This window comes from Lissotriton helveticus, chromosome 10 (genome assembly GCF_964261635.1).
Source record: "Lissotriton helveticus chromosome 10, aLisHel1.1, whole genome shotgun sequence".
Lineage (NCBI taxonomy): Eukaryota > Metazoa > Chordata > Amphibia > Caudata > Salamandridae > Lissotriton > Lissotriton helveticus.
Window position 1 is genome coordinate 386,782,267 of NC_136071.1, and position 15,147 is coordinate 386,797,413.

The 15,147-nt window shown below is 41.6% G+C and overlaps 1 protein-coding gene across 1 annotated transcript in view; it reads right to left on the reverse strand.

Moving 5' to 3' along the window:
• Positions 1-1,866: 1,866 nt before the first annotated feature.
• The window catches only part of CDK5 (cyclin dependent kinase 5), a 428,946-nt gene continuing 415,665 nt past the window's right edge, over positions 1,867-15,147 (reverse strand). The window contains exon 12 of the mRNA XM_078662795.1: positions 1,867-7,231. Coding sequence (XP_078518921.1) covers positions 7,145-7,231 — 87 coding nt within the window. The 3' untranslated portion in view covers positions 1,867-7,144. The remainder of the gene's footprint in view (positions 7,232-15,147) is intronic.

Consider the following 15,147-nt stretch of genomic DNA (forward strand, 5'->3'; position numbering starts at 1 on the left):
AAATGCAGTAAATACTGAGAAGCTTAATCCTTGCCTCCGTGCCACTAATAGAACTGAAAATTCTTGATGCGCAAGTTATAAAATGTTTTATTAGCTTTGACCATGAGTTGGTCCTGAACCATTTTGTCCGTTGTTGGTCCAAAATCACATAAACAGGAAGGAGTTTTAAGGGCATTTAAGAAGTCATCAAAACTTTCATCGTTCTTTTGACGCCTTGTGTAAAAATGGAATCTCTCAAGCATCTTGCTAACTGTGTGTTTAGACCGTTTTTCTAACCTGCGTATAGCTTCTTCAAATTCATTTTTATCATCCGCTACTTCCGGAGCCTCTACTTTGGGAAAGGCTCAAAATATTTCTTGCCCTTCCAAGCCAAGATGGTGCAAGAGAATGCAGTGTTTCCTATCAACTGACATCCAGTAAAATAAATAAAGAACTCTTCTTCCATTTTTTCCACTCTAAGGGTGTCTCGTTTATTTTGTAGAAATGTGTTGAGTGGATGGAAATACATGGTTTCGTGGAACAGAATGAGGAATGACAAAAACAGAGCAAAGAAATAACGATGGAGAAGTAGGTGTAGTAATTGAAGAATATGTCGATAAGATAAGAAAAAGCTGAGGAAAATGTTAAGGAGAATCAAAGATTTGTATGGTGTCCAAAATGAATGTCTATAGTTAGTTAATAAGTTATTTTAGGTGTTCTTCCCAGCTGAAATCAGTAACCAGTATGCAGCTCCAAAATGGCCACTGTGGTAAACATCATCGGACACCTTGAGGAGAGAGAGGTACCGCTTTGTGGGAAGAGTAAACTCAGATTGAGTCAGGATAAGGTGGAGAGAAAGCACAGGAGGGATCACTGGCAGGTGTTTCCATCTACATGTCTGGAGGATTGTCTCAGAGGGCAGACCTTTACAGTATGAGACGAGTGTGAACGAGCGTCGCTATGAACATACCTGTCGCCATGCCTACTCCAATATGAGAATGACAGGCAGAGGAAGTATCTGATCCTTGTCACCAAGAAATGTGGTGTTGGGCAAAGAAATATGAAACCAGAAGGTATGTTGAACAAGAACCACTTTATTAACTTCTTATCTCAAGGTCAACATTGCCAAATCCTCATGGTCGTTGAAAGACAGGTTCTATAGCTAACATACTGGAACCAAACAATGTTAAAGAAGTGTGTGTGGAGTTGTGGGGTCGTGACCAAGGACAGAATGTACCAGTGAAAACAGGATGAAAGGAGGGGAAGGGAACACAGGAATGATAGTGAAAAATTTCAAAGGACACACTATGATTTAAGACAGAATGTGCTCGCTATAAGTGCAATACGAGTTTAACATGAGCCTCATATATGAGATATATCTAGCAAGGAATAGTGAGATGATGTTGTGCATACCCAAGATAAGCCAAATTGTAAGACGGCTATGCTCCAAGACACGAAACTGACAAGGTGGGACATGAATCAGAAGCAGGCACATGAGAGTGACAAGAAAGCCAACCAATGGTAAGCAAAGGGAGGGCTCCAACCCACTGTATGTTCTGGGTAAGCTCACAATATGTCTTGAAAGAGACAGCGTGTGAGCTGTATAACATGCTCGACCTAATAAATTGGTGAAAGCAAAAAAGCATATTCTTCTGTTAATAGATATGCGATCAAAGGAACACGTGCAGTGGAAGGATTTTAAAGCTATGGGGTGTCGTCTTTAGCAGGTATTTGCATGGAGACAGAGGTGAGTGAAAGGACTTCACTTAAAAAATATTGTCTTATAACATTTTCCAATCACTTCAAAGAAAATAAAAACGTTACTGTGAGCTTTACTTAGCTCTGTGGTTTCACTTGCACTGACAAAAAAACCATGCTAAACGAGTCTGAACAAAAAACCATTTAATTCAAAGAACTTGACAAATACACATACCGTACTGTAGAGCAAGTCACCAATTTAAAACAAACAGAAATCAATCTACAAATGCACCAGAGGCCGTTGCAGCGATCAATCACTTTCAATTGCGTGCATACATCAAGATTCACAGAAGCAGGTTACCCAAAGAAAGCATATTCCTGCCCATACCCGCCACAACCATCCATCCCAGTAGTCAAATCTCTTTGTTCAAAATTCTAAACTGACGCGCACAGAAAGAATACAGCATTTCAGTTTGATATCCACAGCAGTTGCAATGAGATTTCAGAGCAAGGCCTGTATGCATTACTACAATTTGTGAAAGACCATGGACTTACAGGTCTGAAATTTGAAGCCCTTTTGCATGTGGCATTGTCTTGCAAATAATCCACCTACATAGCATGGCCAAAAACTAACAATAATGTGGGGGCGTTGGTTGGTGCCAGCTTGGCAAGAAACAACATGGGGTGCATTGTAAATACAAAATGAGTGTTCCTTTACCTGGAACAGGCATCAACTCTGGCACAACAATATTCTATGCAGACGGGTACATCTTACCTGGCAAAACCACCACATAGTATAAATGTAGACACCCAAAGTAACGGGCTGCTTACCAATTAAACCCATAATGATGGTGGGCTTACTGCCAGGCTTAGGTGGCAAACGTACCATCCTCATGGACATAGATTAGCAATTCCCATCTTGCACGAGCACCAAAACGAGAGAACGCAAATTATTTGAGGACAGACTGTGCCTAGCCTGACTGATGATATACAGATTCCCTGTTTAAACACAAGCATAATCTGTTTACCACAATCATGACCACTTGATGTAGATTGAAAATACCAATTAAACAACACTGGCGTACAGCAGGCAAAAACACATACAGGGGTTGGGGAATTCTGGCCGTGGAATCTATGCACACAGATGGCATGCTGAAATACAAGAAATGCATTAAAATAACATGGTAATCTAAAAAAAAAAGTATGGGAACTTGGAAGGTGAGAATCTGGTGATAAAGACCCAAAAGAATTTTAAACCATAAACGGTTTAGCAGATAATATGAATAGTGATGCTGTATAAATTCATGTGAACCGTTCAGAATTCGGAAGGCTGAGAACCTCAAAATCCATTTTTTTCATAATTTGACCTTATAAAAGAGCTGTTTGGTTGGTGTGCGCGTTTTTGATGCATAGATGAACAAACAGAACAAAACTGCTTGAGTCTCATTTATATTGCTCAACTAGAAATCAAAAAACATTATTATACTAAAATTGGATTTTTACTTCCGAAAAAGAATGTATCCACTTTGACTGAAAGACTAACGGGTATGAGAAAAAGTAGGTTTATCTCAGGCCCACGTTTGTACCATCATGAGCAGGCACCCTGTTAGGAAGCCCTACATGCTGAATACTAAGACAAATATTTACAAGGAAAACATGACCGTACTAAGACGGTTAATGGAAGGTTACATTACTCCATCTATAGGAGGTTCACAAGGACTTAGTTCACTGACTTACCTTCCTAGAACTGTTACTGAAGGTTCAGAATCCTGCCATTTTTAATCCAAAAATTACCAGTTTATTGAATTTACTTTCACTTTAATTTGAGTTGTTTTCAAAGACGGAAAAATGCTCCATTTTGTCCTTAAATTAGAGAAAGCTGCTCACTGTAAACATTCGTTAATTCCCCCTTTCACCTTTTGTGATTTGCAATATGTGGAATGGGCAGTACCTTAGGATATGCCATCAGACTGCAAAAGTGAGGAACATGCACAAAGACAGCTGTGGGCTGCGCTTTCTTACCTTGATCAGTCTCTACCCATCAGTTCCAGTTAAAATTATCAATCAGAGTATGGTAAATGTATTAGTAAAAAGCAGAAGAGATGGCAGTTGATCATAAAGGTATGCTTAAGGACAAAGAGTACCAATGCTGTCATAATGTGTAACCTGCTTGTCCCCTCTTGCTTCTAGTTACTTTTGCTTGAAAATGATTGCAGGTATGGAACCTGCAATAACTAGGCTTAGCTAGTCAAAATATTTTTTTTTAAAAGTGGATTTTGGAAACCAAGCATTGGAATTAGATCAGATGACCAGGGAATGGTGTATGCAGAACGCACGAAGAGTAGCCCAAATGGTTCCCCAATAGGGGCATGGCTCATTTAAAATAATAATAATAATATATTATAAAGTTTCTTTGCCCAGAACTGCATGCACACTAAAACAGGGCAATGAACTGTGGAAGAATTATTTTATCAGGGTATAATAGATTCCTGTGGTTACCACCTTTCCTGGTTTAATGCAAATTAGGTAATGAAAACTCTTCATGAATTTCTACAACACTTTAGAGCGTGAAAAAATAAAAGCCTTTAGGATGTGCAAAGTCTTTCATCTGATACAGACTAGCAAATAAATTAAAATAAAGAGTTTGTGCTTGATGTGAAAGCCAGACAGGAAGAAAACAAATTGTACCTATAATAGTAATGGTTGTTTCAAGGTGACTACTTTAACATCACTTGCAAATGAAGGTTCAACTGGTTTAGGGTCCAGAACCGTTATGAAAGGATCTATGAACTGCTCCATTTCTTCACCAAAAAGTTTTCCAACTCAGTTATTCTGTATGACTCTATAACCAAAACATATAATGAAAACAAAAATACACCATCATTCTGTGGGTATTTTAGAAAAGGGGCACTTTTTTCTAATGTTCAAAGACAAAAATAGACCCATTTGATCTTTTTCCATGAACTAGTGGAATTTATTCCAGCACTCTGTCCGAGAGAAGTATGTGTTTCAGGAACCAGATGCCATTTGAGGAAAGAGATCAATCATTTTATTGAAGAGCGAGTTACTCCCAGGTACTGCGGGGCTGAGTCTCCTTCTCAAGTCAGTAGACTGAAAAAGCAAAAGCGGATGGACCAAGAGGGAGCATCAAGATCATGTTAACGTCTAATTAGACTTGAGTTTGTGCACGAGTTTCAGTATTGGAGGTGTTAAAAGAAGAGAAACTAAAGACATTTCATGATTTAATAGAAAGGCCCATTCAAGAGATTCTTTGTAGTAGTGTCGTAGCCAAAAATAACTATCAAATAGCAACACCATTTCAAGTTAAATAAAGTAACAACTTGTTAGAATTATGTAAGCTTGTGATCTGAACTGCTTTCAAGCTCTTTAAACCTTTGAGATGCGTAGCGGAAATGAGTGTCCTGATCCAGTGTCGGGAACCAAACTTACATCCCCAGCAACAAATGTTGGTGAAATTAGTGTTGCCAAACTTATGTACATAAAATATAGTATTTGACTTGTGAGTAAAGACCAACATCATCTTTTTGTGAGGTAATAAAAACGATGAGGACAAGTAGACGCGCTGTGAGCTAGAACGTTTCTGTTAATCTGCTTCTCTTCCAGTGATCATGTCACATCTCTTCAGGGGACCATGGTATCTCCTATCTGACTTCCAGAAGGTCTTTAGTTAAATCCATGCTTTCATCCGCATTATTGAATACAACACTTATAGGAGATCCTTACGGAAGGTCCACTAAATAAGACCTTATTACAAGAGCTTAATCACATTTATTTTCATGTCCTATAAAATATGGAAATATGAAGGTGTCTTCCTTGCACTTGGCGCCAGGTTACAGGAATCCAGTAGGCATAATGCCCCCATACTGTGGTTGGACAGCTCTAGTACATCAAAGTAAATGACTGTTTTGATGAAGGCCTTTATTCTCTACAGCAGAAATAACTCTGTAATGGATGTACTGATAAGCAATCAAATGAGTAAACAATTTAATGAAGTATATGTGCTGCAAATGAACCACTCAGGGCATGCCTTGGTTCACAGACACTCAGAGAGGAAAGGAGGATAGTTTTCAATACAGTAGCTTGAACAAACTAGTCTCATAGGTTTGTTGCTACTGCATCTAGATTCTCCGTGGGTAATTAAAGTATCAAATTCATGTCCGAAGCTAGAACCATAAATAAAACAAAGTTCTGAATCACAAATCCATGGGAACTTTAAATTTAGTGGCCGATCACCACAGTGTTAGAACAATTACTATTGGTGCAGATGTGTGAAATCAGCTAGTTTTTTTGATCAACTGGTTTCCATCACTCTAAAAGGGATGATCTCTGCTCACATCCGTCTGCTATACTTAGAGGAAGAATCTTCTTTTTCGCAACGTGGTTCTGGCTACTTGCCTCTGTTCGTGCAAATCTGTTCACCACCATTAATATATGCATAAAGACTGTGTACTCAATCCAAAAAGAGGAGAGAAAAAGGAAGATTATTAGCGGAGAGAACCCAGATGCAGCAGGTACTACAACATTCCAAAACTGAGCTTATACAGCATCACAAGTCTTCCCACTGGAATCATACAGAAAAAAGAGAGATCCCTTACTGTGCTCCTACAACAAATCAACAGACTGTATTCCGAGCTTCCTCACTGGATTTACACCACCCAGGATAGACAAACAGATGTACATATATTAGTACTCTGAGTTACAGAATCCAAGTTACTTCAGGACTATGTACAGTAAGACCTTGCATGGGTTGATTCTGACTACTCAAACATCTGTACACTATACAGGGTGTACGGGGGAAGGGGAATGATAATAAATAAATGTACACTACATAACAAACAAAATGTACACAAGGAACAAACTCCTGGCATAAATACTACTGCTACAACACTATGCACATGGAGAATATCAGTACAAGCATGTTGCCACTATATACTCGTAACACTACACTGAGCACCCGCCTCGAGAAAGTCTCTATGTACACATACTAAGTAAAAGCAAAGGAATGATTTGTTTCCACTCCATCTAAGAGGATAGTGGAGAAAGCAAAGTCCAGCAGGTGGCGATAACCTCAGATTCGTTGATGTCTGATGCCGCTGTGTCTGTCCACAAAAGACTGTGCTGTTTCCTTGATGTCACATTCAACCCAAAGTAGTGGCCAAGATGGTGATCTGAAGAAGATTGAGTGAAGGCCGGCCCACTCAGCTGAAGAGTGTTGTCCAGCAAATTAAGACAACTGCCCCCAAAAAAGTCCAGACTGAAGCCCAACCTATCTGAGAAGGCACCCAGCAAGCAGGCACTGGTGTCCATGGAGGCAGCTTGCAGATGCTTTGGATAGCAGTTTCGTGGGCCTAAATTGTGTTCCAGTTAAAGAGAAGTAGCAGATAAAAGCATGAAGGGTCTGGGAAGGGAAAGGTAATGCGGGAATAAAGGAAAAACAACTCTTATTTTAGGGGGGGCAAAAATCCGCAAAGTAGTGGTGCTGCAGAGCTTCATCGGCCGAGATCCTCTCCACTGGGTTACACTTCAGCAAGTTCTAGCCAAAAAGAGAAAAGAACAATTACTTGTGACGCTGGAAATGGCAATCGTATCTTTCTAACACCATTTTTCAAATGCCAAACAGGCTACGGTATAGTTTGGATCTGCTCCTAACTTTTACACTGTGATTTCTTAGTTTTCCCAAAAATAGCCACCAATCACACAGCAATCAACCTTTAAGTAGTAGGAGGCAATTTTATCTTAAATCAAAGATAACCGCCTATTCAATGACACAGGCAATGCAATCTTTCGTAGGTCTAGAACTCTCTCAAAGCTGTGCTAATGTGGGACTTTACAGTGGAACATGTTAGGCTAAAGAACATGAGGGAGGGAATGCTGTTTACCCTCCAGAGAGAACTATGATAACTAAGTGCAACACAAGGTAAACTCCTCACAGAAAATATGCAGTCATGTTTTGGCACTGGGAGGACAGTTTAGCCTGCAGGAATGCAAAGCAGAATTTACTCAATTGGAGGGGTTAAACAAATATACTAAGAGGGTAGCTACACAACTGGGAGATGCTGGTATCGAAACATAGGCAGAAATAGACTCAATCCTTTGTAGAATGCATTGAAGATAAGATAAACTCTTGGCATTCCGACAGTACTATCAAGACCCTTACACCAGGGAAACAGTAGCCCTGAACATGCTGACAGAGTATATCAGAAAGGCTAGGCTTGGATACACTAATGGCAGACTAGAGTGACTCATTGACTAGCCTGATCACTTTGGAAGAAATAATCAAAGGTAATAAAAGTTTGAAATTAGGAAAGGCGATGGGAACCTGCGCCTTCCCAGCCTCCTTTTTACAAAACATACGGGCTGAGAATGGTAGCCATAATACCAAGGTTACAACCATTACACCCAGGTACAAGTCAAACCCTTAATGATGGAAGCTAGAGTATCTGTTCTTATGAAGCCAGGAAGACACCCAGAAGACTGTAGCTCCTACTGTTTCATCCCGCCACTGAACAGCATCATCAAACAACTTTATTCGATCTATTTAAAAAGCATAGATCATAAAAGTATATGCATTAAGTACCTTTTACAAACCCTAAATATAGAACTTCAAATATAACAATTCCTCAGTATACACATTTTTTGTATTTGAAGTTGTTAATCAGTAAAGTGAACACAGTGCAAATTCAACTATCACGATTGCCTACAACAAAATCACAATTAATATATGACTAAAAATTAATTACAGCTAAAATGAAATTAATTCTTGATTCAATTACACAATTTCGTGAATGATGTATAGGTACAGTTAGTTATTAAAATTAGACGCCTCAATTTTATAAATTGCCTCCTTCGCTTACAAGCCCATAGAAATGAAGCGACAAAGAAACAGACAAAGGGATCATTAAGCTTTTTCAAGAACAGGGCAATACGACATTGCACAAATGTATATCGTTTTAAAAGCGGTAGAATATATCTAGATCTTTGTTCTTTGTAAAAGTGACGACAACAAAAAAACAAGCCTTTGCAAACTACGTGTGATGCTGCCGTCTTGGAAGCCGGTGCGCTTCTACTATGGCATTTATGGTCGCAATGAGAATTTGAAATCGCAAAGGATTCAGGGCATCAGGCTGCCGTGAGCGCTGCATTACTACAAGGTCTGCTCCAATCCCAGTTAATCGCCAAATATTTCTACATGCGCCCACAGAGCTGGACGCTATTGAATTTGCAAAATACCTCTTGAGGGTCCCGTGCGGTATCGGCGGGCCTTAGTCACATGGCCAGCATTGCTGTACGTTGTCCCTATCCTGCAGACTAGCTGAGGGGTGCGTGGACGTCGCAGTGAGGCTTCTCGGGCTGGGGTTGAGGCACACAGTCTGGGCGGGACAGGGGCACAAGTCGGCCTGGAGCTCAGAACAGCCTTCATAGTAGAATTAAACAAGACGGAAGAGACGCGGGAGGGCAGGAGCGAGACGCAGTGAGCGTGCACGTTAGCCTGCCCTGCGGCTCGTGCCCAGTGGCGGCGCCTGCAGTCTTCGCCCGCTGTTCTTGAGTGCTGCGCGGCTTGTGAGGCTGTGGGAAGGGGCCGCCAAAGCTACAAAAAAACAGCCCCTGCACGCCATGCTGCACGCCCGAGGAGCGCGACCCGGAGGCCACCAAGACGGGTGAGTGGCGGCACTGCAGTGCCTGCGAGCACCGCGCTGCTACAACAAAGTGCACTGAAGCAAAGCGCACCACCAGCCTGTGATTACTTTTTAGCCGCATTGCGATCTTAACTCTAATGTACAATTGCGTGCGACTTGCAGGGAGGGGTGCAGCTGTACATGTCTGTACATGTTTAACAATGAAAGTGAAAGTTAATGAACGGCTCACAGTGAATGCTAGGGCGTGTTCACGCGCGCGTCCCGATCTGGCCTGCAGCCTGCGTATGCCCATCTCCTGTCTCCCTTCAGAGCCCTTGAAAGCAGAGACAACGACTATAGGCCTCGCTGGCGACAGCGCTTCGCGCTGCGGCGAGAGACCTAAAGACATGAAGGTCAGATTGTTCAGAGGAATTATTACAAGGGCAGGGTGTCAATCATTAAAGGAGTATTTCTTAGCAGGGAAGCCCAGCATCAAAGGAATTAAATGTATGCAAAACCTAAGAAGAATGAATCTGTGCTGTAAATTTCTAACTTTTTCTAAGTATGAGTACTTGCCCTCCATTGGGGGCGTAATCAGTTGGTACAACATTACAACAGATTTTGCATAATACCTTTCCTTTCTTTCATATGCTGCCTTTGCTAGAAATAGTGCTTTGAATCTATTTTTTGGAACTTTAGAGCAGGTACTCGTGTTTGTAAATAGTTCAAGTACGCCTAGGGATAAGAGAGTAGATTTGACATACTGCAACCAGACAATTTTCTGTACCTTATCCAGTAAATGACAGGTTTTTTTATTATAGTCTGAGTTAGGTCTACTGTGTCTCTTTTCCATATTGAATGCCAAAACATGATAGGGGCAATTCTTATAATGTCAGTCACATAGGGTAAGTGACAGTCATAGTTAGAAAATGAGCTAGAGAGAAAAACTACCCTCTTGAAGAAACCATTCTCCAACTTTTGAAGAAAATCTATTGATGCTGTTCCCCACAGCCCTGCCCCATATTTTGTGTCCAAGATTGTTTTAGCACTATAGATCTTTTTTTATGGTGGTAATGGGTTTTGGGCCCAATTTGTTGATAAACTAGTAACTGCAACTACTGTTCACTCTATCATTAATGCCCTATTTCCACCATGTATGACCAAGATTGTTTATTGTCAAATGATACCCCTAGGTAGGGAAAAGTCTCCACTACTTTGACTTCCAATATGGAAAGATGGGGTTCTTTTAAAGGGGGCTAATCCTGACCAGAACAAAGGATTTGGACTCATTTACTCTAAGGTCCAACGATGACATGAAGCTCAGATAGGCCTCTATAAGGTTTTGTAGTGCTACACCTGTCCTAGCTTTCAGGACAGCATCATCGGCGTAACCAGGATCAGGAGTGTGGCCGGGGAAAAAGAGAGGACATCTAGTGTGGCGCCAGTTAGGGCGGCCTCCACCCCATTTGTGTAAAGCGAAAATATGAATGGGGCAAGGATGCAGCCCTATCTAACGACCCTCATGATTTTAAAGGTTCTTGTATAATCCCCATCCCTTCCATATCGCACACACGCCAACGCCTGAAATGACAGTTGATGAATTAGATTTGTTAGCCGAGAATCCATACCCATCTCTACCATTATTTTTCCAAGATTAACATGACTTACGCAGTCAAATGCGGCTGTCAGGTCCATAAAGGCCATAAAAGTCTGGCCGCCCTTTTCTGCGGGTTCCTTAGCGATGATCAGGCTCAAAGTCAGACACTGGTCTATTGTGCCTCTACCTTTCTGGTATCCATACTGGGCTGGGATCAAGATTTTTTTCCCCTCCCCGAATCTTCTAGCCTGTTTAACAGGATTTGTCCCAACAATTTTGCAGTGCTATCTAAAACGGAGATAGGACGGTAAATCTGAGGCTTGGATTTGTCTCCCTTTTTAAGTCAAGCCTGAGCCTGCACACATGCGCTATTCTAGGGTGTTGCTGTAGTGGAGTATGGCAGAGAAGCCCCACCCATAATTGTCATTGACTTCTGTCTTTGTCCTTTGTCATTGCAGGCCTCCGATTCAGTAATCGGTTTGTTAGTCCCTCCTTAGTACAACCTTTTTTTCATTTGTAACCTCCCATGGCTACTGGTCCCTTTACTTCTGTTGTTACATGGTACGTGTTTATTAGTCTATAACCACTCATTTCTTTTTCTCCTACTGCTGGCAGGATGATGTGCGCAGCCGGGACCATGGCAGCCGCTTGTTTACTGCTGTGTCCTCCTCCGTGACTCCAGCTCGTTAAACTTCGAAGCACATCAGTTTCAAACGCTCGTTGCGTGTTTGCAGTTGGCAGCGCTCCACTTCCAAAATCTGTTCACAGATCAGTGCTCTCCCACCCTTACTACCTTTGCAATAACAAGCGTGTAGAGCTTCCGCGCTCCTTACAGGAACTGCTGTGCTCAGAGCGCAGTCCCTAAGGCTGCAGGAGCCAAAGTACGGTGTTTTTATCCCGAGCTTGGGTCTGTTTGTATTCCACACCAGCCCTCCCAGCCTCTCCCTCCTTCTCCACGGACTCCTTAGGAGCTGCTGCGTCCTTCCTGGCATTGGGCTCTCCAGGAACATTCACGCTTTCAGTCAGCTCCTCTTTCACTATCATTTTGGACTTCGTTTTATTACAATCCGCTTCCTTACTCTCTCTCCCTAAACCCTTCATGCACCCAAATATATCCTTAGTTGCAATTTTCACTAATATACAGACATGCGTACACCCAGCGAGAGACTAAAAAGGACACAACCAACCTCTGTCGTGGGGTATTCAACTTCTTGCAGCAATGCTGTCTTTGAGACCAACGTACAATGTGGGAGAAATTCACATCACGCTGTTTTGTTTTATTAATTGTGTCATTTATTTTACAGGCTTATTTTTATATGTGCTGTTAAGGGAGCGAGGGCGTGCTCTCCAAAGCACAAGTGTGTTTTATTTCCAAATAACAAGTATAGTAGGATGCATTGTAAAGTAATGCAGAATGCTTTCAAATTTTCAGACAAATTCTAAAATATATGCTAATATTTAGCTTTTGTTGTCTTTTGGTTCGCGCTACAGTAAAATTACAAATAAAGGCAATTTAAAGCTCATTTTGTGTACTTGGCATTTTGTTTTATTTTCTTAAATGTTTACCTTAGGAGCATTACTTTTGCTTTAGTGGTACCTTAAATAGTGTGATTTCCTGTGCATAACTTTTTATTTTAAGTATATTTTAACAATGAGTCCCTAAACTTCCCTGATAATACTAATGTTCGAGGGTTTGCTAGCTCCTAAGCCAAAGAACAATGAACTAGGCAGACAAGGGGAAAGGAAGGGCCAGGTGGGGAACAGCCACAAAGCATCAAAAAGTATAGCTTCGTACTTTATCCACACATCAGGTCCTTCCATAGCTTCAGCCTCAGAAAATCTTAGCCCCTGTGATACGCCACTCCCTCCCCAGACACGTGACATCCCAACCGGCCCGGATGAGGAACATTTGGTTATCCAGCTTGATTGCTCTGATCAATTTAAGGTGCTGTAAAACCTAGAAAACCCTGAGAGTCCCGACAACAACATTCCATGTGTGGGTCGGGTACTGGCCAGGACCAGGTCACACGAGGTCCAGACTCTTGCCCTGAGTTCTGGCACTTTGGAAGATCAATTGAATGGTTTAAGAGACGAGATTACATCCCTGAAGATGAATATGGATGCCATGGCTAAGTTGTAAACAGACAAACTGGACACCTTATCTGCCTTGATCAGGTTACATCCAAATACAAGGAGAAGTACTGACTGTGCGAACTAAGCACCATATGGCAAACACTGGATTACACAACTCTTATGCTGAGCATCATAAAAAAGTCCCCAATAATCGAAGAGGCCAAGAGGGGGAAGCACTATATTAAAAGGTGGACTCGAGCGCCAGACCCAAGTACACCCTCACCGAAAGCAGCCCACAGGACTGAAAAAATAAGCCAACTCTTTTCAATGCCAAACCCTTTGATGTTTATATGATTAATGTTCCCAAAGTCCAGAGGGACCATACTGAAACTCACGAGGGGTTGGTGAATAAGGTAACCCATTGGATGCGTCACAAAAGGGGATGCAGATCCATTATAAGGGAGGATATATTGTATGTCAAAAGGTTTGCTTGTGGTAACCTAGAGAGGAATTACATAGGAATAGCCTTCAGGGACAGAGCTCTAGCTGAAGGTTTGATTGTACTAGAAATACGCTTTAGACCAGATAATGACATGTAAATTAGACTTAAATTACAACTCCCAGGTCCTAGGCTAGATTTAAGGGTAAAAGAAAGCAGAAGTATCTGCCTAGGCTGTGTGAGACAAACCCAAGGAAAGCATGCAGCATCTGCAACACCTCAGATGTAGATTGACTTAATAATGCTAAGTCCGATTCGCATTCAGAAGGACATCACTTTCCTGCTATTGAAGGTCCCCATTCCAATATACTCCATATTCCGTGTAGTACTGTAAGTCCTGAGGTAACAGACTGTTGTACTACTATCAAGGACCATACGTTATTGTTGGGAAGCTGCACACATTTTTAGCCAAGTCCTGACAGAGTGTGATTGAGATTCCTTTCATGGAATGTTGCAGGTATCAAGTCCAAACTGCCAGATCCGGAGTGGGGTACATTTGTAGATTTACACCACATTATATTTCTACAAGAAACGTGGGCCACTAGTCCAGTACTTCGCCCTGGTTTCTTGACATCTACTGAAAATGCGGACCCCTCCTCAGTCGGACGTCCATCTGGAGGCCTTTTGATCTGGCTAAGCCTGGACTTATTCCCAGAGGTAATTACCATTCCCACTAACTCTAGAGATTTATTGGCCCTACAAATTAAAATCACTACCATGAGGCCATGAGAAAACTCAACGATGACACAAACTATACTAAGCTGTTAGACAATCCCATCAATGATCTTACCTTAGATTTGAATGAAAAGATAAGAAAATGGCAAGAAAAAAGGTCTCATCAATAATGAAGAAGCACTCTATCTGAGAAATGACAGTCCAGTGATGCCAACGATATACTTCCTACCGAAAGTGCACAAAACAATATACAGACCTCCTAGAAGGCCCATCATATCTAGTTGCAATTCTCTATATGAAAACATTTCAACGTATGTTGACTTTTTCCTAGCCCCAATGGTTACAAACTTTTTTTTGTTTGTAACTTTTTATTATATAAAAACAAAAGGAAACACCACAACAAAACATACAAGCAAGGCAAAACAGTAACAGTACATCCATTAGGTCTGCGCTCAAGGAGGACGGGAGATACATGACAGCAGGAGAAAAGATTCTTTGAATACAGATGAGGGAAGGGCGTCAAAGGTAGAATTGCATATGAATAGTACAGTATATCTCAGCTAGAAGGAATGTAGGTCAGGGCGACTGGGAAGGACTAGGAATAGCAGTAAGTGGGGCGTACAGATATCACCACGGTATGAGTTCCACGGATTCCAAATCTTCCCCCATTTTTTGGGTCTACCTCTTGCCATATACACGGTCTTCTCCCTGAACATGCACCAGTCCAGACTCTCTTTCCAAGCAGTCACCGTAGGCGGCCTCGGGGATCCCCACAACTGTGCAATATCACTCTTTGCAATTATATTGGCCAGAGTCACCCACCGAAGCTGCGACACGTCATAATCATTCGGACCCCACACATTCAATAAACATTGTCGGGCTTCCGGCATCATCACAACACCCGTTACTTCATCCATCACCTCATGTATACGTTTCCAGAATCGTACCACCTCAGGGCATTCCCATATGATATGGAGATAGGTGCCAAG